Source organism: Cnephaeus nilssonii (genome assembly GCF_951640355.1).
Source record: "Cnephaeus nilssonii genome assembly, chromosome: 8".
NCBI lineage: Eukaryota > Metazoa > Chordata > Mammalia > Chiroptera > Vespertilionidae > Cnephaeus > Cnephaeus nilssonii.
Window position 1 is genome coordinate 88,155,030 of NC_137079.1, and position 26,187 is coordinate 88,181,216.

The 26,187-nt window shown below is 38.1% G+C and overlaps 2 protein-coding genes and 1 long non-coding RNA gene across 3 annotated transcripts in view; 1 reads left to right on the forward strand and 2 right to left on the reverse strand.

The window, feature by feature from the left end:
- Positions 1-26,187, reverse strand: part of SPRYD7 (SPRY domain containing 7) — a 354,235-nt gene that overhangs the window by 112,966 nt on the left and 215,082 nt on the right. The window lies entirely within an intron of this gene.
- On the forward strand, positions 39-2,833 carry LOC307104323. The gene is made up of 3 exons (XR_013813886.1): positions 39-130; positions 275-359; positions 2,399-2,833. It is a non-coding gene; the product is annotated as an uncharacterized lncRNA (long non-coding RNA).
- Positions 7,604-26,187, reverse strand: part of KPNA3 (karyopherin subunit alpha 3) — a 127,525-nt gene continuing 108,941 nt past the window's right edge. The window contains exons 8-17 of the mRNA XM_079779470.1: positions 25,982-26,068; positions 25,179-25,348; positions 23,961-24,005; positions 17,485-17,616; positions 16,478-16,606; positions 13,348-13,452; positions 13,179-13,250; positions 12,561-12,723; positions 11,285-11,379; positions 7,604-10,122 (exon numbers count right to left, since the gene is read on the reverse strand). Of these exons, the coding sequence (XP_079635596.1) occupies positions 10,024-10,122; positions 11,285-11,379; positions 12,561-12,723; positions 13,179-13,250; positions 13,348-13,452; positions 16,478-16,606; positions 17,485-17,616; positions 23,961-24,005; positions 25,179-25,348; positions 25,982-26,068 (1,097 nt within the window). The 3' untranslated portion in view covers positions 7,604-10,023. The remainder of the gene's footprint in view (positions 10,123-11,284; positions 11,380-12,560; positions 12,724-13,178; positions 13,251-13,347; positions 13,453-16,477; positions 16,607-17,484; positions 17,617-23,960; positions 24,006-25,178; positions 25,349-25,981; positions 26,069-26,187) is intronic.

The following is a 26,187-nucleotide window of genomic DNA, read 5'->3' on the forward strand; positions in this document are numbered from 1 at the left end:
CGGCTTCCCTTCCCGCCAGCTTCCCGGCTAACCAACCGGCTGAGCCCCAGGCTGTCTGCACTCAGGGTCCGGCTCTAGAACTCACAGAACTGCCTGTCCAAACCTGTTCCCAGCCCAACCCAAAGGGCCGGTAAGATAGGGCCACACTTTGTTGTTGTTGTTAATCCTCATCCCAGGATATTTTTTCATTGGTTTTTTGGAGAGAATGGAAGGGAGGGGCGGAGACACACAGAAACATCTACGCATCTCAGATTGATTTGGTTGCCTCCTGCAGGAGCCCCGACCAGGCCTGTGATGGAGTCTACAACCCAGGCACCTGCCCTTGACCGGAATGGAACCCGAGATCCTGCAGTCCTCTGGTGGGTGCTTTATCCACTGAACCAAACCAGCCACACTTTTTAATTTTTAAAATACTTTTATTGATATCAGAGAGGAAGGGAATGGGAAAGAGAGATAGAAACATCAATGATGAGGGAGAATCATTGATCAGCTGCCTCCTGCACATTCCCTACTGGAGATCAAGCCTCCAACCTGGGCATGTGTCCTTGACCAGAATCGAACCCACGACCTTTCAGTCCACAGGCTAATGCTCTATCCACTGAGCCAAACCGGCTAGGGCGAGCCACACTTTTTTTATGCAGTTTTACTTTTAACCAGGTTCAAAACCTTAACCTACAAAGTGGAGCTCAAATGGTGTAAATTTTGCCAACAGACTGGGTAGAATTTTGGGGACAAAAAGTTCTAATTAGGCCCTTGCAAGTCTTGCAGGAGAGGTGAGGGCCAAGGGAGTTCTCAGACACCAGTGGGCTTTTTAAAGCCCTCGTGGCTTACTCGGACCCCATTGCTTTAAAACCCAGAAAAGCATTGAAAGTATGGGGGCGAGGAGCAATAGGTCAAACCGGCTTGGCACTAGATGCTTTCATCTCCGTTATCTCATCTAACATCCCGACAACTCTGGGAGATCAGTGTCTTCCTATTTTACAATATGAAAACGGGCCCAGGCAGGCCCAGGACTGAATCCATGAATGGCTGTCCCAAGGCCTTTGCTTTTGACTCTGCACTCTGACATATGAATGACAGTTACAGCTCTCCTCCAGGGAAAGTGCCGCTTTCTCTCCATCGTGCTAACCGTCCTCTTTACTTTTGCTAACATCTTTTTCTTCTTCTTTTTATTTGCTCTTAACGGTCTTCCCTGCTCCTTTCCTTAGACCTCTGCTATGTAGATACTTAACCCTGGATAAAGGAGTCAGAGTTTAAAAAGATTGCAACCCTTATTGACCATATCTGTGTTTTTTTAATTTTGGGTAGCCAGGGGAAATACAGGATGCTCAGATAAATTTTAATTTCAGATCAAAAAATGAATTACTTTTAAAGTATATATTTATACTAAAGTACCACTAGGGCACTTATGCTAAAAAAGATTATTTGTTGTTTTAAAAATGTGGTATATACACACAATGGAATATTATTCAGCCATAAAAAGGAAGGAAATTCTGACACATGCTACTACATGGAAGTACCTTGAGGACATTATGCTAAGTAAAATAAGCTAGTCACAATCCTAGAAAATAGAATGGTGATTGCCAGTGACTGGGGAGAAAGGTAATTGTTTAATGGCTATAGAGTTTCAGTTTTGCAAGATGAAAAGGTTCTGGAGTGTTGGTTCACAATGTAAAAATATGTAACATACTGCACTGTACACTTAAAAATGGTTAAGATGGTAAATTTTATGTTATGTATGTTTTACCACAATCAAAAAAAATACTTCTGGGACTGAACACAAGTTCAGTAACTTTCTCCTCTAGTTACTCCCTATATCATTTTTTATTTTATTTATTTTTATTTTTAAAATATATTTTTATTGATTTCAGAGAGGAAGGAAGAGGGAGAGAGAGATAGAAACATCAATGGTGAGAATCACTGATTGGCTACGCATGTCCCCCACTGGGAACCATGTGACCTCCTGGTTTATAGGTCAACTACTGAGCCATTCGGGCTGGGCCCCTATATCATTTTTTATATAGCAGATAAAATTATCTTATTTATTTACACACTTATTGCTAGGCTCTTGCCATTAGAATATATGCCCCACAAGGCCAGGGGTTGTGTCTGGCTTGTTTACTGTTGTGTCCCTTGCATCTATTAGGTAACTGATGCCTGAAGGAGTTTGGTCAATTCTGTTAACTTAGAAAACTTATGATCGCTTTTTTTTTGTATATTCAACATATTTCTCAACTGGATTTCCCTACCCACTACCCTATATCACCCTTTAGTGACTACCCTGAACTCCCCTTCAGAGTAAAATAAAAACTCCAGAAACTAATTAGATTCACTCTTTTCATATTCTGTTCTTGATCTTTAGTTCTTCCTACTCTGGTTTCCACCCTCTTTACTGCAGTGATGCAGCTGTAAGGTGACCAGGGACCTGCAACCTCACCCTCCAGGACATCCCGGTGGAATGTTGGAACTCCACAGCAATAAGTCCCAAACCCTGTCCTCACTCAGATGCTGAACCAAGACAGTCTCATCCTTACCCCTGCTTTCATAACAACCAGAAACAGGCAGAGGATTCAAATAGCCTGGCCCTCTCCTCTGAGCTCCAGACCAGCATTTCCAACTGCCCTACTTGACAGTTTTACAAAAAAGCTTGTAAATAAAATTGCTTCTATTCCCTGTGAGTCTCTTCCAGTGTTCCCTCTCTTAGGCTACTTCCATTTATCCATTATGGCAATCCAGAAACCTATAAATCATCTTTGATACTTCCCTCTCCCCAAACTCCAGATCCAAGGCATTGTCAATTCCTGTCTATTTAGTTGCTAAGTATCTCTTGATACCACCCACTTGATGGACCAAGTTGTTCCACCATCTCTTGCTTCAGTGCGTTACTCTCACTAATGTGATCTCTACACATCACTAAACACAGAGCACATTTCCTGTTCTTACCGTACCAGCCAGTGATTTTATTAAACACAATTTTTCTATCATCACTCTTTTTAAATAATATCTACCATTGCTCGTAGAATACCAAAATCCTTTATGTGACTTACCAGGCTGTGGGGTCTGACTGCTGCTTACTCTTTAGCCCCGCCCTTGCTCCCAGTATGCCGCTCCGTTATTTTTGCTGAGGTGATACTTGCTTTCTTTCACTTCCCGAACTCCCCGTGGTGCTTCCTGCTTGGCCTTTGTATGGCCTGTCTCCTCTGCCCGACAGCATTCCTAGTGACCATGCCCACTGGACTCCTGCTGTTTCTTCACCATCAGCTGTGTCATTCTGAGAAAACTTCTCTCTGCCTGGTAACTACCTTCACAGAGTTGTTGAAAGGATTGGTTGGTACTTCTAACGTGCTCATACGGGTGGCTGGCACTTAGTAAGGGCTCACTGCCAACCTGATCATTACCTTCCTAACTAGGCCAGTTCCCCCTATTTTATAGCATTGTATACCTTTTTCCCCTAACATTTGTCATAACTTTCATTTGTGTATGTAAGCATCTTGTGCCCTAGCATAGTACCTGGCAATATGGTGTTCAAGAAATACTTGAATGTTTCTACAGGCTTAGTCAAAATTATCCTATCTAACAAAGAGGGACTATGCAAATTGACCATCACGCCATAACAAATGGCTGCGCCCACAGCGGAGGCAGGGACTCCGTAACACAAGATGGCTACACCCACAGCAGTCGGGGATCCCGTAACACAAGATGGCTGTGCCCACAGCGGAGGCCGAGTTCCCATAATGAGCCTTAATGAGCAATCAGCAGGGACCTGAGGCTGCGTGGCGCTGGGCTGGGGCAGGGGACCTGAAGCTACACCCCCCATGCCCCCCGCCCTGGCGCCAGGCCACGGGATCTGAGGCTGCGCCCCTTGCCATGCGGGGCTTGATGGGGGACCTCAAGGCGCACCCCCCCCCAGCCCAGGCCGGGGGACCCCAGGTTGCGCCCCCTGCCCCAGCACCAGGCCAGGTGACCTGAGGCCGCACCCCCACCTGGTGGGCCTTGGTGGAGGTGGGGCCGGCCGGGTCTGGGTCTTGCGCCATTTTGAGGTGCTTGTGGGTGGGTGGGGACTTGACTCTGGTTCCCATGGCATGCCCCAGACTCTGACAGGAGGAAGATTTTCATATACATTTTACTAATTTTCTTTCATCTCTGACACTTCTGCTATAGAGAAAGGGCAAATAGCCATATTAAAATATTTTCTCTAATTAATTCCCTTTTAATGTGCACGAAATTCGTGCACCGGGTCACTAGTTATTTATAAAAGACTAGTGACATGGAAAGGATACAATTGATAAAAGAATCCAATGTTATTAGGAAAACTAGGCTAAAATCAGTATGACATTTATAACTTCTTGTATTTAGGTTTGAAAGTGTAAATGCCTAACTATTGAGTGGTCAAAGAGAATTGATGACAAAGGGACCCCAGGCTTACTTGATCACAGATCTAATTATGATGAAGCTGGTAAAATAACTGAATCTCCTTCACATTAATAGAATTGTGTCCAGATAATGGAACATTCCCATTCCATTGTACCCAGAAACTAGTCACGTAACGCTCAGTTCTTAGGGTTATTGGGATGCAGGAAGCTGACAGGAAGCTGACCCAGGAATGACTGTAATCAGGATGGGGAAAGGCATGGGCGCTGAGGTTGAGGCAGAGAGCCGATTAAAAACAAATCCGTCTTCTGCTATCTGGGAACAGCAAAAATTCTACTCTGAACCATGAACAGTTAATTTATAATGATGGCCAGTTCAGAGCGGCGACTTTTGTTCAATATTAAGAAGACTTGGTAACAACTAGACCTATTCAACAAAGAACAGGCTCACCTGGGGTGCCTTCTAATTTGCTTCTCAGACTCTTCCGACTTATTCCTGCAGGGATCTTTCCATAAAATGACATGCCTCCAAAATCTGTTTTTATCTTGAAAATGTTATGCAAAATGTGTCCTTTACTCTGTAACTCTTAAACTTGTATTACCATAAAACTGTTTTACTTACCATCAGGTAAGGTAAAACTGCTGTCCCATGAGTCTTGTGCCAAGTCTTCACACATTACTTAGAACATGGCCCAACTTATTTTCGGGTACCAGTTTGAAAAACAACACAAAAACAAAATTACCCAACCAAGTGGATGGCAATTGGTTAGGGTAGAGAAGAGGGATGTTGTAGAAGAAATTCCTGCAGGAAACACATCCTTTATAGTCTGGCTCGGATATGGTACCTCTGCTTTTAATCTTATTTATTTTATCTATCTATCTATCTATCATCTATTTATTTTTGTTAATCCTCACTCGGGGATATTTTTTCCATTGGTTTTTAGAGAGAGTGGAAGGGAGGGGGAAGAGACACAGAGAGAAACATTGATGTGAGAGAGACACATCAACTGGTTGCCTCCCACACGTGCCCGATTAGGGCTGGGGATCGAGCCTTTAACCCAGGTATATGTGCTCTTAACAGGGAATCCAACCAGAGACCCTACAGCCAATGGGCTGACACTCTAACCACTGAGCAAAACCAGCTAGGGCTGCTTTTATTTATTAAATATATTTTTATTTATTTCAGAGGGGAAGGCAGAGGGAAAGATAGAAACATCAATGGTGAGAATCATTGATCGGCTTCCTCCTGCATGCCCCACACTGGGGATTGAGCCTGCAACCCGGTATGTGACCTACTGATTCATAGGTTGAAGCTCAACCAGAGCTATGCCAGCCGGGCTGTTAGGGTTGCATTTAATCATTTTAAATAAACTTACAAGTTTCCTGATGAAGCCAAGCTCTCACAATGCTTCAAAAAATGTTTTGCAAAGTATGCTGTGACTTTTCTGGTCCAACTCAGCTTTCCCAGAGAACTTCAATTAAAAATGTCTGAAAACCATTGTTCCAAGACAGTGCTGGGAAGACTGTAGTCAATCAACAGTCTTCACATGCCTTGGTTTTTAGCTACAGAATAAGTTTATGGGTAACTAGTTACCCCTATTCCCATTTCTACCCCAAGTCCTTTGCAATAGATGAGGCTCATTACTACCAGGAGTTCCCACAGATGAGTGATTTGGGAAATACAGTTAGGTCTGGCCCTGATCTCTCTTGAAACTGAGAAGACAAGGCACATTTTTGTCTCCTCTCTCTTTTTATCTTCTGCACCTGAGGAAAGCCTGGGACTGTTCATAAAACAAAAAAGGCATGACTTAGGCTAATTTGAGTGGAGTTTTGTACAGGAATTGTTTCAAGCTAATGGTTCACACCAAGGGCAATTTAGACCCCAGAGGACATCTGGCAATGCCTGCTGACATTTTTTTGTTAAGGGAGTGGAGGTGCTACCGACATCTAGTTAGAACCTAAGGATGCTGCTAAATATCTTACAAGGCACAGGGCAGCCCCCCACAACCAAGAATTATACAGCTTAAAATATCAATATTTCAGGGTTTGCGACACCCCGATTTAGGCCAAAGTTTGTTGAGCAAATAGAAAAGACTAAGAATGTGAAAATGTTGCATCCCCTTTCCCAAATACTTTCTCTTGATATTGTACTGAGCCCCAATATCTCTATTTATTTATCGAAATCTGTATATCCCCTTCTCTATATAATACTTTTTGAGAATCATTCTACTACTATTTTTCAGCTAGTAAAGTACAAGATTTACATGAAGAGTTCCTTTTAAACTTCAGACAAATGAGTGATGGGTTACACAAAGTACTCCTTGGTTTATATGCCTTAAGACTTACAGCTTAATATACAGAAATTATACTATACTTCCTTTCTCCAAATAGATTTAATTACCCTCCCCCCTCCAGTTCAACTAGGGTTAAAAAATTCATAGCCATCACTATAAGACAACTGATATTCATAAATTTTCACCTGCAGTAATTAATTAATCCCCTGAAAAGGACTACCCTTCTGAAGGAAATTATGGCAAATTCTATAGGAGTACTACAATCACATTTATTTACTTACACACTGACTTCCTTCATGAATAATCTGAAGTTGCATTTTACAAAAGTAAAAATACTTGAATAGGCACAGTTTCACTGTTCCTTTGTTCTTTTAATTAATCCAAGATTCCATTTAAAGATACAACCTCTATTTAACAGGTCAAAAATTTCAAATGATCTTCCTTTAAGTTATGGTATTTAAACCTGAGATATGTAGAGAGAAGGCCATGTAATGATGAAATGAGAGATTGGAGTGAAGCAGCCATAAGCCCAAGAAGCCAACAATCACCAGAAGCCAGGAACAGGCAAGGAAGGATCCTCCCTGGAGCCTAGAGAGAGCGAGCCCCAGCCATCACCTTGACTTCAGACCTCTAGCTTCCAGACTTGTGCAAACAATAGGTTTCCACTGTTTGAAGCCACCTTGTTTGTGCTACTTTGTTATGGCACCTTAGGAAATTAATAAAGATTTTGGTACTTATTTGTCACAAAATACTCTTAAATCTAGGATTGTTATGGTCATGTTTATCACAGTTGAAAGGAGATATTAAAATACAATGAAAGAGTAAGTCATAATTCAACTCCATTGTGGTTGATGTTTGAAAAATAGTTTCAAATTTAATTTAACCATGCAGGAAACAAAACTAGAAAATGAAGATACTTTTAGAATAAGTTCTTCAATGTTTTATCGTATTTGATAGCAGCTTTTTTTTATTGGTTACAAAACCTAAGCCCATATACAAAATTAGGAACACATTTAGATGCCTCTTTTGAAAGAACAGTTTAGTCTTTTAACTGAGTTTAAAAAAAATAAAAACAATGCAATTTTTCAACACTGTTTTGAAAACTTAAAAGTGCAACAATATACTTAGTTTTCTTTATCAATGAAATGGCGCAATTCCAATTCCAAACTGATAAGGTCACAACAAATTGAATCAAGCAAATGCATACATATGTTGCACTACTTGATGCTAATGTTCACTTATGTTAGTTTGCACTTAAAACACAAGAGGAAACAGGAATCGGCACAATAGAGGCCCAATTTAATCTCAATGTGTGCAAAATTTAAAAGGTAACTGTCAGTAAGTATGGAAAGTCCAGGAGAAACTAACTGGAAGGGGTACAATTCACAATATCAAGAAGATTTGGACTTCAAGGGTTTCACCGAAATTTGTGACCTTAATTAGCTTTGACTCTGTTATTTCCTACTTGTAGGGAACACCACACAGTTTCAAAAATTTAGACTACAGTGTCTGAACAGGATGCAGTTACCATATGAAGCTTTAACTCAAAATTTGGATAAAGAAAAAAGGCACAATGAACTTCAACTCAATTTTATGTGCACAAGAGTTGAAAAGTCTGAGCCACCTTAAAGAGAAATTGATTTTAAAATTTATAAAACCTATAAATAATCAGAGGCGAAACCACTATATTAAAACAGATTCTCTAGCAAGTAAAAATCTTGCAGTTTAAACATACGCTTGTATCCACTTTAGATACAAGACAAAATTCACTCTTTAAAGTGGCTCCACCTTGGCAGATACATATATTTGTAATGAATGTACGCCTGCTATGTGTTGCTTACCAGTGAAAACACCCCAGCTGATTCACAAAGTTCTGATGGCATCTATCTCATCTTCATCACAGTAAATATACACCACCCCCCATTGGATAACTAAATTAGTTTAGGTTTTCTATCTCTTCACATCAATGCATTGGAAAACAATACCCAGTAAACAATAGCAATAAAACCATTTAGGTGACAGCATAAATTATTCAGTTTTAAAAATTTCAAATTCATATTTTTCATTAATAACGGGGTCAAACAATTTACCAAAAGCAGTGACTGGTATAATAATATCAGATTTTCCGTAAGTACTTAAAGATCACTGCAAATCAGGTTTATGTTAAATAACTGCAGATTATTCCTCTACACAGATTGTGTCTGAATCTTTTAATTTGTGAATATGCTTAGAGTCAGATCTGAATTAACTTTCCCAATACTCGAAGAATGAAGTTTGATGACACGCCTTAATAGTTGCTGGTCTGTTGCCAACCACATTATCAAAAGCACTGGTTACTAAGTAAAAAATATTTTAAGACTAAATTACAGTAAACATGAAAGCTCCACAGTTTAAACCCAATACAAATCAACCATATCCAATTATCAATTGAAAATGAAAATATTAACTCCTGAAAGCTAAAAGCAAGATTTTCTTGTTTAATATCACCAATGTGTACTTTAGACCTTTGTTTTTTTCTTTATAGTCAGGGACTCTTGCTTTCAACTTAAACAGAAGTTCAAGTCCATAACAGGTTGCAGCTCAGGTAAAATACCATGCACAGCATTTGATTACTTCAAAACAGCAGGAACACACAGGCTGAAGTGAGTGGTCAAATAGGGCTTGCTGTTCTCAAAAATTAGGTATAATGGCGAAAGCCATCCATAGCTAAAGTTCTTCCTCCAACCCTGGCTTCTGAGGCAGATAACAAACACATCAATTACTGGTAGATGAAGTACAGTTTTTCAAAACTTATCTGTTTAATCAATAATTTCTTTTTTTAAGTTACTTTTTGTGTGTCAGTTCCACCAATGAAAATCATTTGGCTTGTACTTTAAAATCTATTTTTCCACATAAAGAATATGAAAATATGTTTGTGGAGGACAATGATGGAGGCTCAGATCAGGCTGCACCTCTTTAAAGTCTTCCAACGTGTATATACATCATACCAAAGTGTCTTGATCCACAGCGCACCATTTTCCAAAGGAATATCGAGTGGACAGCTGACGTGCCACCACTATGGAATATTCTAAACTGGAGACTGCAGTTGTCAGCGTGTGGCACCAGGGAACAGGGAATTATAGGGTAGTTGAAATTGTTAAGGAGAATTCTAAAACAGTTTAGGAAATCATGCATATGCATTTACAGTCCATGTGAGAGTGACTTTTGGCAACTGCAAAGTGACTGAGACATGGCTTGCTTTAGAAGCATCAAAACGAAGAGGCATTTGTGTTTTGGAGCCTTTTGTTGTTCTTCTCAGTTGGGAGCCATCTGGTGGTGCTTCATACTGAATGTGGGAAAGATGCTGCATTCAACTGAACTCAAAAATTAAATTCTTTTGTTTGAAGGTTGGCTGTCGGGTCAAAATTGTAAGTACCTCCTTGTGTTGCTTCAGGAATGAGGCTAGGATCTTCATCAATCTATAAAAAGCAAGAAAAAAATCCTGATTATATTAAGATACTATACATTATGGTGTAAGCAGAACTGATTTACTTCTTAAGAAAAAATTCTGTACAGATGTTTTAACCACCTAAAAATATTTATCAATAATATTATTCAGAACTTTAACAATATAAAATTGAACACATATTTAAAAGTTGTCCTGCTCTTAAGTTCCCGTATCTTTAGATTGTACCTATCTAAACATACCTAACCTCTATAATTACTATCTCTTCCCATTTAACAGATTACAAATGCAACAAGAACTGTTTTTACAATTTTACTATAATGAAGTTTCAGACATAGTATTTAAGAAAACAGATTGATACCTTAATCAATAAAGAAATAAAAAAAAAGTCTATTTTGTCTGATACAAAACAAAACAAAACAGATTGGTGGGAAATAATCATCAATTTTTTAATTTTAGAGTTTTATAAATAAGTGGAAAAATACAACCTCAAGAGTATCTGATAGAAATATAGTATAACTTAATTCATAATAATAAAAGAAAAACTCTTAGTAAATTTATATATGTACTAGAGGCCTGGTGCATGGATTCATGCACATTGAAAGGAAATTAATTAGAACAAATATTTTAATATTGCTATTTGCCTTTTCTCTATAATAGAAGAGTCAGAGATGAAAGAAAATTAGTAAAATGTATATGAAAATAATATATAAATTGATTAATAAACAATAAACATATTAACAACAAAGACATGATAAAGAAACATTGATAAAAACAATGACTGATAAATTGATTAAACTTCTTCTAATATCTTCCTGTATACCACATTAAGAGTAAAAACACTTTCAGAGTGCTTGACTAATTCCCCTTGTGATGAAGTATTTACAACTTTAACTTTGTCACACGCCCTTCAAACTCGAGAGAAAGCAACATATAACTGAACATGTCCGAAAATGGGTTCAGGTAGGAATATTCCTACTCTGTTTAGATTGGCGCCAGTGAGAGCTTTATATGTATCGTGCACGCACGAGTCAATGTTTATTTTTATATTGCCAGTGCGCGTCACATGTACTGGTCGGTTGGATGGATGTACGGTTGGTCATTTAGCCTTTTATATATACATACAGATAGGTTTTAATGTACATGCAGACACACATACTTCAATATATACTTACATCATCGCCAGAGAAATACTGATCTATGATTTCAAATGCTAATTTATATATGTCTTCATTTTCATGTTGCTGTAAAACTTCAATTTTCTCCAAACCTACCCCCCAAAATTAAGCAGATAATAATTAAGCAGATACAATAAAAACTGTGCTCATTTTAATCATGAAAAATCCTAAAGAATTCAGACCACTCTCCCACAGCCCCGCAAAGATAATAGTTTTTCTAAAAAAACAGATAAAAACTTGAAGTGCTCTGGCTGGAGGACCAGTATCCCACTAATTTCTTCCTCTTTAGAAGCCCTTGAGGTACCCTGGTCCCTAAGGCAGCAGTTATAAAAACATCTGAACACTCCATCTGACAGATGAGGGAGCCGTGGCACACAGATGTAAAAGCATTTCCTTCAGGTTGTGTGGCATGTTAGTGCCGGAACCAGAACTAAGATCTTCCCGGATTGCTTTGATATAATCATACGGTCCCATATAATAATTTTTATCTTTTTCTTTGTTTTCCAAGTATTACTACTTTTATATAACTGCAAAAATAAATTTTCAGAAACTTAGGGATTAACTGAGAAAAATAAAAAATTAATTTTTAAATTTTGAAGTATTTTCTTTTAAAAAATGAATAGGGGTTATGTGCTATGGTCACAATGAACTTTGGAAATAATTTTTCAGAATAGTAACTGTACAAGACCTTCATTTATATTTCCAATATATTTACTCCACATATCAGGTGCACAAATCTATATTGATTTTTTTTAAAGAGAGCAGAAGGAGGGGAGAGAGAGAGAGAAAGAGAAACATACATTGATCTGTTCTACTTATTTATCATTCATTGGTTGACTCTTAAATGTGCCCTGATGGGGGATCGAATCTGCACCTTGAATTGCTAATTATGCTTTTATAACTTATTATACTTCTATGACCACTGACAAGACTCCTTAATTTTTAGGATAATTTCTTCTTGTTATTAAAATAATACTTCCAGTCTAATGCGTCAACATTGTGACTTCAAGAGGAGTATTTGTGTTTCCTAAAAAACAATGTGAATCTCTAGGAAGGTTATGGAGTGACCGTCACAACCAGTTTTTCCTAAGTATGGACTGTTTCCTGGAAAATCCTCTTGGAATGCTAATATTGTGAATAAAGAACAGCAACATACTCCAATGATGTAACAGCAATGTATCCTAAGTTTTCTTTCTAATTATCTGTCTTTTAAGGAACTAATGTTTCAGAGTTCCATGGCTCCACTATTTTTCTTTAATAAACCCACTCTTACCTCCACATTCTTCTATTATTTCAGCTATTGTGCTTGCTTCATCACCAGCCATTATCAGAATGTTTTTCAGACCATCTAGAACCACTTGAACAACTTGAGAATCTTTTACTGACAGTAAATTACAGAAGGGTGGTATTACATTCTGCTGTACAAGGTACTCAACCTAGACAACAAAAGAGAAAAATATTTTTATTTATGTAATTATCTTTTCCTCAAAAAGAACACAGTACAGGGTTTATAAACAACCAGTAATTCTTTTTTATTTATTTTTTTGTTCTTTTAATTTTTTTTTTTAATCCTCAACTGAGGATATTTTTCCATTGATTTTTAGAGAGAGAGTGGAAGAGAGAGGGAAATATAGAGAGAAATATCAATGTGAGAGAAACACATCGATTGGTTGCCTCCTGCATAAGTCCTGACCAGGGTCCAGGCCGGGGAGGAGCCTGAAACCAAGGTACGTGCCCTTGACCAGAATCAAACACAGGATCCTTCGGTCCACAGGCCGATACTCTATCCACTGAGCCAAACTGTTTAGGGCCAATCAGTAATTCCTAATCATGATACAGCAGTATACTTTCCAATATTAGCAATCATAACAGCTAGTTTCTCCAAACTCACTTGATCTTTTCTGCCACTTATTGTTAAGTTGCTAATTGCCCAAGCGGCTTCTTTTTGTGTTCCAAAGTCCCCCTAAAGATTAAAAAAGAAATGATAAAATGAATTTTTTATTAAAAAAGTCTTGGTTATAAGATATTAACATACATGATGAACTCATAGTGTGACTGACCTTAGCAAGCTGATGAATAATCATAGGGATTAATCCAGCATCTATTACAGCTTGAACTTGTTGTTGGTTGCCTGCTGTTATGTTGGAAAGGAACCACACTGCTTCCTATAATTGAATAAAATACAGGGCATCTTTATTTGAAAAATTGTATCTTTAATGTGTTTATATTGTTATTTTAATGTAGTTTACATACATAAGAAAATCACCTGAGTTGCATTAAGGGGAAAGCATCTAAAAGTGATTAGGTTATACAGAATCTCCCAATTTAAATAAACTATAAGGAAATTTCTATTAATAATATTTGGACCCCATTAACCTAGCATTTATCCATTCAATAAAATATATGCCACCTACCATAAGCTAGGAACTATTTTGGACAATGGTGACATGGCAGAGTATAAAACAGTAAGAAAAAAAACTTTACTCATGCAGCTTTGGTGCATGAGCTCCCTCTAAAAGACGGATGATAAATAAAGAAATAAATAACTGAATTTCCTAATATTTTGTTAAAACTAATTCTAGGAAAGGTGAGTTGCTTTATTATAAAACTAGAGGCCCGGTGCACGAAATTCGTGCATGGGGGTGGTGTGTCCCTCAGCCCAGCCTGCACCCTCTCCAATCTGGGACCCCTCGAGGATCGGGCCTAAACGGGCAGTCGGACATCCCTCTTACAATCCAGGACTGCTGGCTCCCAACTGCTTGCCTGCCTGCCTTCCTGATTGCCCCTAACCGCTTCTGCCTGCCTGCCTTCCTGATCACCTCCTAACCACTCCCCTGCCAGCCTGATTGATGCCGAACTGCTCCCCTGCCAGCCTGTTTACCCCTAACTGCTCTCCCCTGCAGGCCTGGTCCCCCCCAACTGCTCTACCCTGCAGGCCTGGGTCCCCCCCAACTGCCCTCCCCTGCAGGCTTGATCGCCCCCAACTGCCCTCCCTTGCAGGCCTGGTCCCTCTCAACTGCTCTTCCCTGCTGGCCTAACCTCTCCCAACTGCCCTCCCCTGCTGGCCATCTTGTGTCCACATGGGGGCAGCCATCTTGTGTGTTGGAGTGATGGTCAATTTGCATATTGCCTCTTTATTATATAGGATGATTTACTTACACGATATAAATCAACATCTAACCAGGCTAGGATGGGTCTTTATAACTAATCTTACTGCAACCTTAAGGATTTACAAGTCATGAACCAACAGGTTTATTGTAATTTTAGTGTCAAATGTGTACCTTCTCCCTCCTCTGCAATTAAGATTTAATTATAAATTTGTTTTGCCATCCAATCAGTGTTTAGAGTATATGAGTGTTCATTACAGCATTGTTGAAAAATCTTGTATGTTGGAAAATTTTCTAACCAAAATGTTGAGGGAATAAAACCAAGTTGGTAAATTCTACCTCTAGGGTCCCACAATGGTCCCAAGATGCAAATAACACAAACACTAGCTGAAAAATTCTGAAGCAACTACTTGCTGAAGCTGAGTATCTATGTGAGCCTTTTTTCTTTCCCCCATGATACCTTCCTTCACTTAGAGCATATTGAATCCTGAAACTTCTCTCCACCCATTGCTGTCTGGCTTCCTCACTTCTCAGCTCTGTTTTCAATTATGGAATACATTTAGCTATAAAAATCACCCATATTATTGAAAATTTTATAACAAAAATATTGGCCCAGAGTCTACTGGTAAGAAACTCTGGCTTCTTTCCCTTTATCTATAAAATGTGATTTCTGACAATAGACTTTTCTATAAGAATCCAACTGTTATAGTCAAGCAACTACATACATATAGCTATGATAGAAGAAAAGATTAATTATACTGGTTTGGGGGATGGTGACATTTCAGGCAGCTACAACTGCATTAAACTAAATACAAATCAAAATCATGAGACACCACTTCATACCACTAGGGTGGCAATAACAACAACAACCCTTATCATTGTGGAAATTAAAATGATACAGCCACTATGGAAACCAGTTTGGCAGTTCCTCAAAAAGCTAAACATGGAATTATCACATGACTTGGCAAATCTAGATATATACCCAAAGGAACTGAAAGCAGGGACTAAAACAGATATTAGTATGTCCATATTCATATAGCAACATCATTCACAATAGCCAAAAGGTAAAAACAATCCAAGTTTCCATCAATAGATGAATGGGTAAACTAAATATGTTATTTATGTCCAATGGAATATTTATTCAATGATAAAAAGAAATGAAGTTCTGATACATGCTCCAACATGAATGAACCTTGAAAACATTAGCAATATGAAATAAGCCAGACACAAAAGACTTAAGTACATTTTTAACAATTACTTAGTAATAAGTTTGTACCTCAAGCTTGAAATCTTAAAAAAAGCAATTTTTATGATCTTTTAATTTAGGCCTGCATCTTTAGATCCAATCTAATTTCATAGGGAGATTAAAATATGGTTTCTCTATCTATAATAATAAAAGTGTAATATGCTTAGACCAGAAGTCCTTCTGGACGTCCTTCCGGGACAAAGCCAGGGCTGCAGCCGTGGGATCGAGGCAGCCGCCATGGCTGCGAGAGAGGGATCCAGGCAGCCACCCCCAGCTGTGATGGAGGGATCCAGGCAGCTATCCCTCTCCCCGCCCACGAGTGAGGGGTCCAGGCAGCTGCCCCCAGCTGTGATGGAGGGATCCAGGCAGCTACCCCCCCCCCCCCCCCCCCGCGAGTGAGGGATCCAGGCAGCCTGGCTGTGAGGGAGGATCGAGGCAGCCACCTCAGCTGCCGCGGCTGCGAAGGCCTACTCTTGCACGAATTTCGTGCATCAGGCCTCTAGTTTGTTTATAAAAGATACCAGCCATCTAGTGAGAGATTTTTGTATACATTCTCATCAAGTAACTACTGATTTGCTAACTGTTGCTACTACTCAATTTATTTAAATAAAAACCCTAGTTAGTATAAAAGTATTTTTTATCCTATGATAAAAAGGGTGAGATTTGTAGCAAGCAATTAAAAACTGAAAATAATTACAGAAGTAATTTGAAATAATTCTCATTTTAACTGCTGTCATTTTGAAGAAAATCACAATCAAATAGCAACAACGAAACAAAGGAACAGTTAAAAATGAGATATACAAAGAGAAAGAAATGCACTGAGGATATATGCCTTACTTTATTTATCTTCTCCTTTGGGTGTGACAAGAGATTTGGGAAGTGTGACAGGACATCACAGTTGAGAACAACCTGGGTCTGCTCGTCGGTGCCAGTCACTATGTTGCCAACTGCTCTGAGTGCTGCCGTCTGGGATGGGATAAAATATTTTCTATAAATTTATTTGTTTATGATGAATTGGATTCTCTATTGTTCATAATCCTGAGAAAATGTAAAAATTCAAGGGGTGAATGATTTCCACTTACTGCATCCTCACACAAAGCACTGCACAGAACTAAGAAACAATTTTAAACACTAGTCTGTGAAAAATGGAACTATCTGGGAAAATTGTGCAGGAAAAGATTCAAAAAATAAAAGAAAATTAAAATAAAAAATGTAAAGGCCAATTTTTAACAGCTGTTTTTATCTATTACTGAACTGGTACCACAGAAAGATTGTAAAAGCCTGGAATGGGTAAACATTTCCATCTAGAAAGTTACTTTGGCAGAAGTGGGATGAACAGATCTATCAGCCATGTACACCTAATTATAGTGAGAAGAAACTGGAAAAAGAGAGAGAGAGAGAGAGAGAGAGAGAGAGAGAGAGAGAGAGGAGGGAATGCAGTTAGGATGCTATTGCAATTCTCTGGAGGAAAGAAAAGAAGTCTTGAACTAAATCTGTGGCTCTAGATACATAAGGAGAAGACAGACATGAAACTATGTAACCAGAATTGACAGGATTTTGTAATGGAGGGGGAATGAAAGGAAGACTCAAGGTTCCCAGCTTGGACTATGCCGCCTGTCCACTGAAAGGGGATACACCTATCATTTTTGTCTGGTTATGTCTAAGGGCTTAAGGACAACTGGTAAATGAGTCTAAAACTCAGTCAAGAATCTGGGTGAGATAAAGATTTGGAAATCAACAAAATCAGGTTCAGTATAAAAAAGCAGAATTATGGAAAACAGGTGCATATAGACAGAAAGGAAGCCTAGTTGTTATACAAGAAAGAACAACTGTAAAGTACTTACTTGGACTTTCACTTCCTGGTGACTCAGAAGGGGCACAAGAAACGGAACAACCCCTGAGTCAATAACCATCTGTATCTGCTCATTACCTCCATCCGTCAGGTATGACAGAGCCCAAACAGTATCTACAAGAATCTAGAGGAAGAAAAATAAAAAGGAGGGCAGTTTATGTATTTGTCTGAATGCTTAAAATACATAATAGACCTCAGGGATGGTGACATAAAAAGTAATTAAATTTTATGTTTGAACCTGGTTACTTACCTGATAAATCCATTAAGTAGTAGGTAGCTCTCTCTCAAAGCCTACCTCAGGATCACTTTTCACAAAAATGACACACAGAAGTCTGGGACAACTTTTACCCTAACTTCTGCAGTTATACATCAGATAGATGAATTTAAAAACAGGCAGAAAAGTAATTCTACCTGCCCCCACAAATTGAGAACCTTATAATCACAAGGAAACACTTTATATACAAAATGAAACCAATATACTATGCAGCCTTAAGTCCAGAAGAGACCAAAAAGATAATCTCTCTATACTAGTGGTTTTCAAACATATCTAGCAATATAAATGATTTTTCAGAATATTAAACAAATCAAATAAATGAAAATGACATTTTTATTTCATTTTTAAAAAATTAATTATTTGCAAAGCTTTTGAAAAATGCCCCCACTTAAAAGAGCACAGAGTATAAAACATGCCCTATACACATCTAATTTTGTAAACAATAAAAAACAAAAATCAGACTCAGATTTGTTGATTCATTCAAAGTCAAGCAGCCTATATGTAGCTCTCGTTGGTGTCTTCACAGAGGAATATTGCACAGGTCTCATCTCATGTGAAATCTACACATGTTCCTATTGGGCTTATCCAAATTAAAGACATTCTTTTGTGCTAAAATAATAGCAGCCACCTGCATTCAAATCTCTCCACTCCTTCAAAAACATATATAGATGAATAACAGCAAATAAAGCCATGTATAGCCTACACTTTCAGCATTACTAAGAGAACACTACGAATTTCAAATTACTTCTAAAATTCAAGCTCTTGTCTGGATCTCCTGCCCCAAGCTTGTGTGAAACTTCATAGAAGAGAGGGGGTGACATATGTTAAAGGTAACATATCCTAGTAAAACTATTCCACGTTATTGGGACAGAGACCATGTAACCCAAAAAGCCTACAATAATTTCTATGTCCTTTACAGAAAAAATTTACTGATATCTTTACTAGAGGATGAGCTTCATTCAACTAAGATGACTGAGGAAATATTTCATTGGAGATCAAAGACTAATACAAATGTGGGAATAAGAGTGATAGAATAATTTATAAATGCTTTTTGTTCTGGAAAAATGGAAATACTGCAATCTCAAAAATGGGAGGACAGATGCTCTGCCTGAGAGCTGATTCCGTCTACCATCCCACCATAGATCTACAGATATGTATAAGGGCAAAGACTGCCTACTACCCAGTCTGGCTGTAACAGCTAACAAGATTAAAATAGAAATCAAGAGGCTCATAAGATAGCCAAAATTTGCAGGCTACAACTGAAAATAACTCCTTATACCAAGAACCAGGATCATCTTAACTCAAAAGGGAAAAAACTAGTCAACAAATGCTAATACTGAGATGACATAGATATTAAAATTATCCACAAGAATTTTAAAGTAACTATCATAAAAATGCTTCTATGAGCAATTATGAACATGTGTGAAACAAATATAGGACGTCTCAGCAAAGAAATAGAAGACGTTAAAAAGAACCAAAGGAAAATTTAAAACTGAAAAATTCAGTAACTAAATTTTAAAACTCACTAGAAGGACTCAAGAGTAGAATGGAAACAGGAAAAACAACAACAAATTCAAAGAGAGATCAATACAAAACATGCAACCGGAATAAGAAAAATAAACAAAAAATGACTGCAAAGAAATGAACAGTTTCAGGGACTTGTAGGACAATAATGAAAGATCAAACATTTGTGTCATCTCAGTCTCAAAAGAAAAGGTGGAGCTGAAAAAATATTTGAAGAAATAATAGCAGAAAACCTCCCCAATTTAGCAAAAGACATAAACCTACAGATTCAAAAATGGGAGGATGAGACCAGAAAAAACAGAAAACATAAGCTCATCAACTGTTGTGCAGGTAAGAGCTAAGAGTAAAAAAATACCATTTATTGAGAGAGAAACATCGATGTGAGAAACATTGATGGCTTGCCTCTTTATGCGCCTCAACTGGGGATCAAACCTGCAACCTAGGTATGTGCCCTGACTAGGAATTGAACTTGCAACCTTTTGGTGTATGGATGATACTCCAACCAACTGAGCCACCCAGCCAGGGGTCCACCTCTCTACTTAAAAAAATTCTTTTGCATGTTCCTCTTCCGTTGTTGTTGCTGCTCAAATGATTCCTGAAAATTCATTTTTTTGCCCCTTTTCTGAATCATAATCCATGTCCATATTGTTCATCTTCCTCTACCAATCTCATTCTTTTTCTTTATTCCTTTTGATGGTTCATGTCATTAATATCTATTCAAATTGCCAAATTAGAGACAAAAGTAATTTTTACTTCTTCTGTTTGATCATTTCTATTTGAAGTTCCTCACTTTATCTCTTTCTCCTAAATGTAGCAAGAGCTATTCTTCCATGGAGTACAACAATGGGTAAATTTCATTGAATCTAGAATTGAGTTTAGCATTGATCTGGCTTCTGTTGTTCAAACTAAGATCCCTTTCTGATTTGTTGTATGTTTGTGTTTTATAATCTTATCTTAGTTTACACACAACCATAATGTGTGTTTGTCCCAGAATTGTGTGATTTATCATTGGGATGAAGAAATATACATCTTTGCTCATAGTTCTTGAGAGGCAGTGTGGTTCATAAATAAACACTGGACCACATTTCTCTAGTTTATTTTAGCACATTAAGTTCTTAGGAAGGAATAATTTAAAGGTAACTGAAATAACTTTTTATTTGTGACATATCAGCCTAAAATGTCATAAAAATTAAGCTTAATATTTTTAGTTATATGCTATCCTATTTTCAAAATTAATAGAAAAGTGACTTAGCAAAAGACATATATGATAATAAATATAAAAGAAAGGAGGAAGTCAAATTATACAAAAATGTATATGTTGCTACTGAATGCCAAATTTAGTTCTATGCTTTCTGACAGCAAAGATTAAAAGGCAAAAAAGTAAAATATCTAATATTTCCATCAAGACTTTTCCCCAGGACATTATGAAATTGATTATAGATAAATAAAGCCTTCTACCATCTGTTGGTTGTGTTTATTTGAAAACCAGGGGTATTAAAGTGGCAAAGTACTGTAGTTATATTTAAGTTTAACATAAACACTCAGAGATTACTCTCTAAAGCCATAATTGTGCCATGAATTATAGGTGTAAAGATAAAGAAGACATAGAGACCCTGTCCTCTAAGACCTCAACATTAGTAGCAGATTAAAAAAAGTGAAAGTAATTAAGTTTTGTCAATGACTATCTATGCTGAACCTATTTCTATTGTCTCTTTTTATCTTTACTACCACCTTTATGAGATGTTTTCTTCTCCTATTTTACAAATAAGGATATTGAAACTCAGTAATGTAAAATAATCTAAGTTCGTACAATGATGAATAAGAGCCATGGCTAAGAATTGAAACTAGGTCCAAGGCCTGTGCTCTTTCACACCATGATCACATAAAAACACAATATGGTATGAAAACAAACAAGAAAATAAACTGGAGGAATGACCAAAATGCTAGATTATGGAAGCACATATTCTCTCTGGCAACCAGAAAGCATCAATGAAAAAAGTAACACTTGAAATAGGCATTATAAGGAGGATGATGGTAGAAGTGGTAACAAAGGTGACGAATATGATTGTTAATAGTATTTATTGACGGTTTAAAATATGCCAGATACTGTTGTAAGCACTTTTCATGTTATCCCATTTATTCCTTACAAAAATCCTGAGATTGGTACTGACATTATTTCTATCTTACAAATGTGGGAAAAAGAAGCAGATAGTTAAGTAATTTGTCTGAAGTCATATAATTAGGATAAGGAAAATTTTGTCAAGTTAAAAAAGTCATTTCAGAAAGATGAGGAAAGATATTCAGGACTCGATAATACCTGAAGGATTTGAAGAATACAGGTAGTTAATAACCCAACACATTTGTTAGGGAGTTAAATTGCAGGGTTTTGAATCCTGTGTTAAGAAGTTTGGGCTTTGCCTTGTAGTGAGTACAGAGTCATTGATGATTTTTTAAACAGCAGAGTTACGTGCTCCCTTTTGTTACAGAAATAACTTACATATCTTGGTGAATTTGGAATAGAGAAAAGTGAATGTAGATAAACCTATTTTGTTATTATAGTAGGTTTAAGGAGATTGATGAAAGTATGCCGTAGAAACAGTAATGGTTAGGAAAAGCTGTCAGAAAGCACAGAACTAAATTTGACGTTTAATAGCAACATATGCATTTTTGTATAATTTTACTTCCTCCTTTCTTTTATATTATCATACTAGAGGCCCGGTGCACGAAATTCATACATGGGGGGGTGGTCCCTCAGCCTGACCTGCACCCTCTCCAATCCGGGAGCCCTCAGGGGATGTCCTGCTGACGGCTTAGGCCCACTCCCCATGGTTCTCTGCTCTCTGTGGGGCCGGCCTGCTCCACACCATGGCGATGGGCAAGCAGGCCCCGCTGGGTGCTGCCCGTGGGCCCGCTTGCCTGCTCGCGGGTCGCTGTGGCTACCACCAAGCAGGCCCTGCTGTCTGTTGTCCTGGAGTTGCTGGTCTGGCCCTGCCTACCTCTCCAGCACTTGAAGCAGCCTCAGTGGCTACTGACCAGGCCCTACCCCAGTGTAGGCGCGTGGAGGCCCCTGCCGCCCCACCCCTGACGCTGTGTGCGCAACCTCCTCCTGTCCAGTTGACCTGTTACGGCATCCTGGTTAATTAGCATATTTCTCTTTTATACACACACACACACACACACACACACTAGAGGCCCAGTACACGACATCGTGCACTGGGCGGGGGGTGGCAGGGGTCCCTCAGCCTGGCCTGCGCCCTCTCGCAGTCTGGGACCCCTTGGGTAGCAGGCCTAAGCCGGCAGGTGGACATTCCCTGAGGGGTCCTTAGCACTGCCGCAGAGGCAAGAGAGGCTCCCGCCACTGCCACCGCGCTCCCCAGCCGTGAGCCCAGCTTCTGGCTGAGCGGTGCTACCCCTGTGGGAGTGCACTGACCACCAGGAGGCAGCTCCTGTGTTGAGCGTCTGCCCCCTGGTGGTCAGTGCGTGTCAAAGCGACCAGTCATTCCGCCGTTCAGTCTATTTGCCTATTAGCCTTTTATTATATAGGAGGATATAGATATTACAGGCCCGGTGCACGATATTCGTGCATGGGGGGGTTCCCTCAGCCCAGCCTGCAGCCTCTCCAATCAGGGACCCCTTGGGGGATGTCCGACTGCCAGTTAGGCCCGAACCCTGTTGTCCTTCAGCCCAGCCTGCACCCTCTTCAATCTGGGACCCCTCAGGGGATGTCCGACTGCAGGTTTAGGCCCTGGCTGGTGTGCTTTAGTTGGTTGAGTGTCGTCCTGTGCAATGAAAGGTCACTGGTTCGATTCCTGGTTAGGGTACATGCCTAGGTTTCAGGATCGATCCCTGGTCAGGATGCATGTGGGAGGCATCTCTCTCTTTCAAAATCAATAAAAACATATTAAAAACATTTATAAAACTATACTTGTAGTATTGAAGAATTTTAATACTAAATACTTCAAAAGGTTGCAGCCCCAAAGGCAGTGTGGTTTCATGTAAAATACACAAGATCTGTTATCAGAAGATCTGTTCTGAATACCAACTTTGACCCTTATAAGCTCTGCAACTCTGAATAAGTCAGTTAACATTTCCTTGAAGCCCAATTTCTTATTTTGTAAAATGGGGACATGATATCTAGCCTACCTATTGTAAGAATCAAATGAGGCCCTGGCCAGGTAGCTCAGTTGGTTAGAGTATCATCCAGATATGCCAAGGTGGCAGGTTTGAACCCGGGTCAGGGCATATACAAGAATCAACCAATGAATGCATAAATAAGTGGAACAACAAATTGATGTTTCTCTCTCCCTCTCTTTCAAGTCAATAATAAAAGAGAATCAAATGAGATTTTAAAAATATGAATATGCTTTATAAACTTTTTACCACTTTATAAGTATTAATACTTAATAAAAACACACCTAATAATGATTCAGATAAGTAAACTACATATGTGCTTTTTTCTATAAAGTTAGCATTTTGCTGCCTGGATGACTTAAGCTATAAACTTAATTTAACTTTAACCCTATTTCTGAAAACTACTTATACATTGTGGAAGTTTGACAAGTTAATAAGATATATGCTGATATTTATTAAAAGCCCAAAGAATAAATAAATAAAACCCTTCTAGTTTCATCAAGAGCAAAATCCCACATCTAAGCTCCTACTTTACTTACATTTATGTCCGTATGGTATATGAGGACACATAATGCTGGCAAAATCTGAGGAAAGAAGATAAACAGTAAGTAACACTAGAGTTGATGAATGTCTTTGTAAACATGAATAACTTAAAAAAAAGCAGTAAATACTATTTGCAGGGTAAGAAAGACAACATTATACTTGTTTGACTCTCTATTAGGAAAATAGAAATTTGATCAATTCAATCTGAAAAACCAAAATCATATTTCAGATGTCCAATTAAAGTATACAAATACATCTGGCAGAGATTAATGCACCTTAAAGGAAAAACATTTGTTTCAGTAACTTCCTTTATGACCTATAATGTCAAGTGGAAAGAATGGAGATGCAAGTATACAGTGTAGCTACTATTTTAAAAAGCTACTCTTAAAACTGCCATCATCCTCTCACTTACTTGCTTAAAGTAAAAGATTTTATTTAATAAGCTAGTTGAGTCTAATTAAAGTTTTTGAGTTCAGATTTAGTCAAGAAAATTATAACCAGTGCAAAGTATGAAGTTTGTTTGTTGAACTCAAGCTTTACAGATATATATATATTTTTAATCTGGGACGGGAATCACATTAAATACTCTTTCCATAACAGCAAAAGATGTCAATTATAAAGATTCATAATCAACATTTCTCTACACAGTCAAGTGATTAAAGGTTATGTATGATTTCTAAAATTTAAAATACTCAGATCCATTTATTAACTAGATGTAAGTAGAAGAGTTTTTACTTTGTTTAAATTGTAAACTTAACACTAAGCATGTCACACATTTAAGAACATGAATTTTGTCAGAAATCAGAAAAATTTTAATTGGACTTACTGTAAATTTACTCAAGAACATTTGCATATAACACGTGCACTAGTTTCATCTGTAGTAATTCCTTATTTTTTTAGTGTTAAGCCAACAATGCAATATAATAATAAAACTTTAAGATTTTATTTTCTCCTTTTTAATTTTTCTTTTTGAATTGTTAATATTTTCTTTTTATGAAATAGTTATTAAAAATAAGAATTAGGGTGGACTGACATTCTTTCAGGTGCTATAAAATAGTTTTTCACAGGAGTCGAAAATTAAATGACACACTACTTTGAAAACCTCACACCTGCAATGAAATCAGTATATACATTATTGCATTTACTGTACATGAAAATCTAAAGCATAAACATAGGGAAAATATACCATCTGGCCTTTGCAACTCTTCATTTACCTCCTGAACTGTCTCCATAGGCGGTGGGGGGTCCTTATTCCTGCAGAGATTGACAATGACCCATGTGACGTTCCGAAGGAAGGTGATGGGAATGGAGGGATTGATGAAGGACAGAAGAGGTTTGACAACTCCCAGTGATATGACATAATCTCTACATTGAGGACCATCACCTACAGAAATGAAAATTGTATTTAAAAAAAAAATTACATTCAGGATGAGAAAGTCTGAAATGTATGCAATGGCTCATGTTGGGACACTGATGGTCTATGTTTCCTCACCATTAGTCAAGGGCATCAAGGGTTGCTGTTTCTCCAGACTTTGACTTGGGGGAAACACAAATTTAACCTACCAATCTTGATAGGAAATTGCATATCTGTTTCGAAGAGGTATCACATATATTTTTTTTAATCCTCACCTGAGGATATTTTTTCCATTGATTTTTAGACAGTGGAAGAAGAGGGTAAGACAGAGAAATACCAATGTGAGAGAAACACATCAACTGGTTGCCTCCTGCACGTGCCCCGACCAGGGCCCAGGCCAGGGTGGAGCCTGCAACCTTGGTATGTGCCCTTGACCAGTATCAAACCTGGGACCCTTGGGTCCACAGGTCAACGCTCTAGCCACTGAGCCAAACTGGCTAGGGCCAAAGAGGTATCATTTTAAGTTAGTATTTATAAGACAAAAAGATAGTCCACCCAAGTTAAAAATTAGAGGAAACATAGTGTGTAATGGCTATGCCAATGTAGGAAAAAAGTTAATTAAGATTCTTAATTAAAGTCTTTTGAAACCTAAATGCAACTTACCTATAATGTTTCCCAACGCCCATACTGCTTGTTCACAAACATTCTGATGTGGTGAATGAAGAAGTCTCAGAAAAAGAGGTACGGCATCTATAATTTTTTAAAAAGCTGATATTTAGACTGCAAAATGTTGAAGAGTTTATTGATTTTTAAGCCTAAATAAGCTGATAAAATACACAGAATTAGGCATAATATAGTTGAATTTAAAA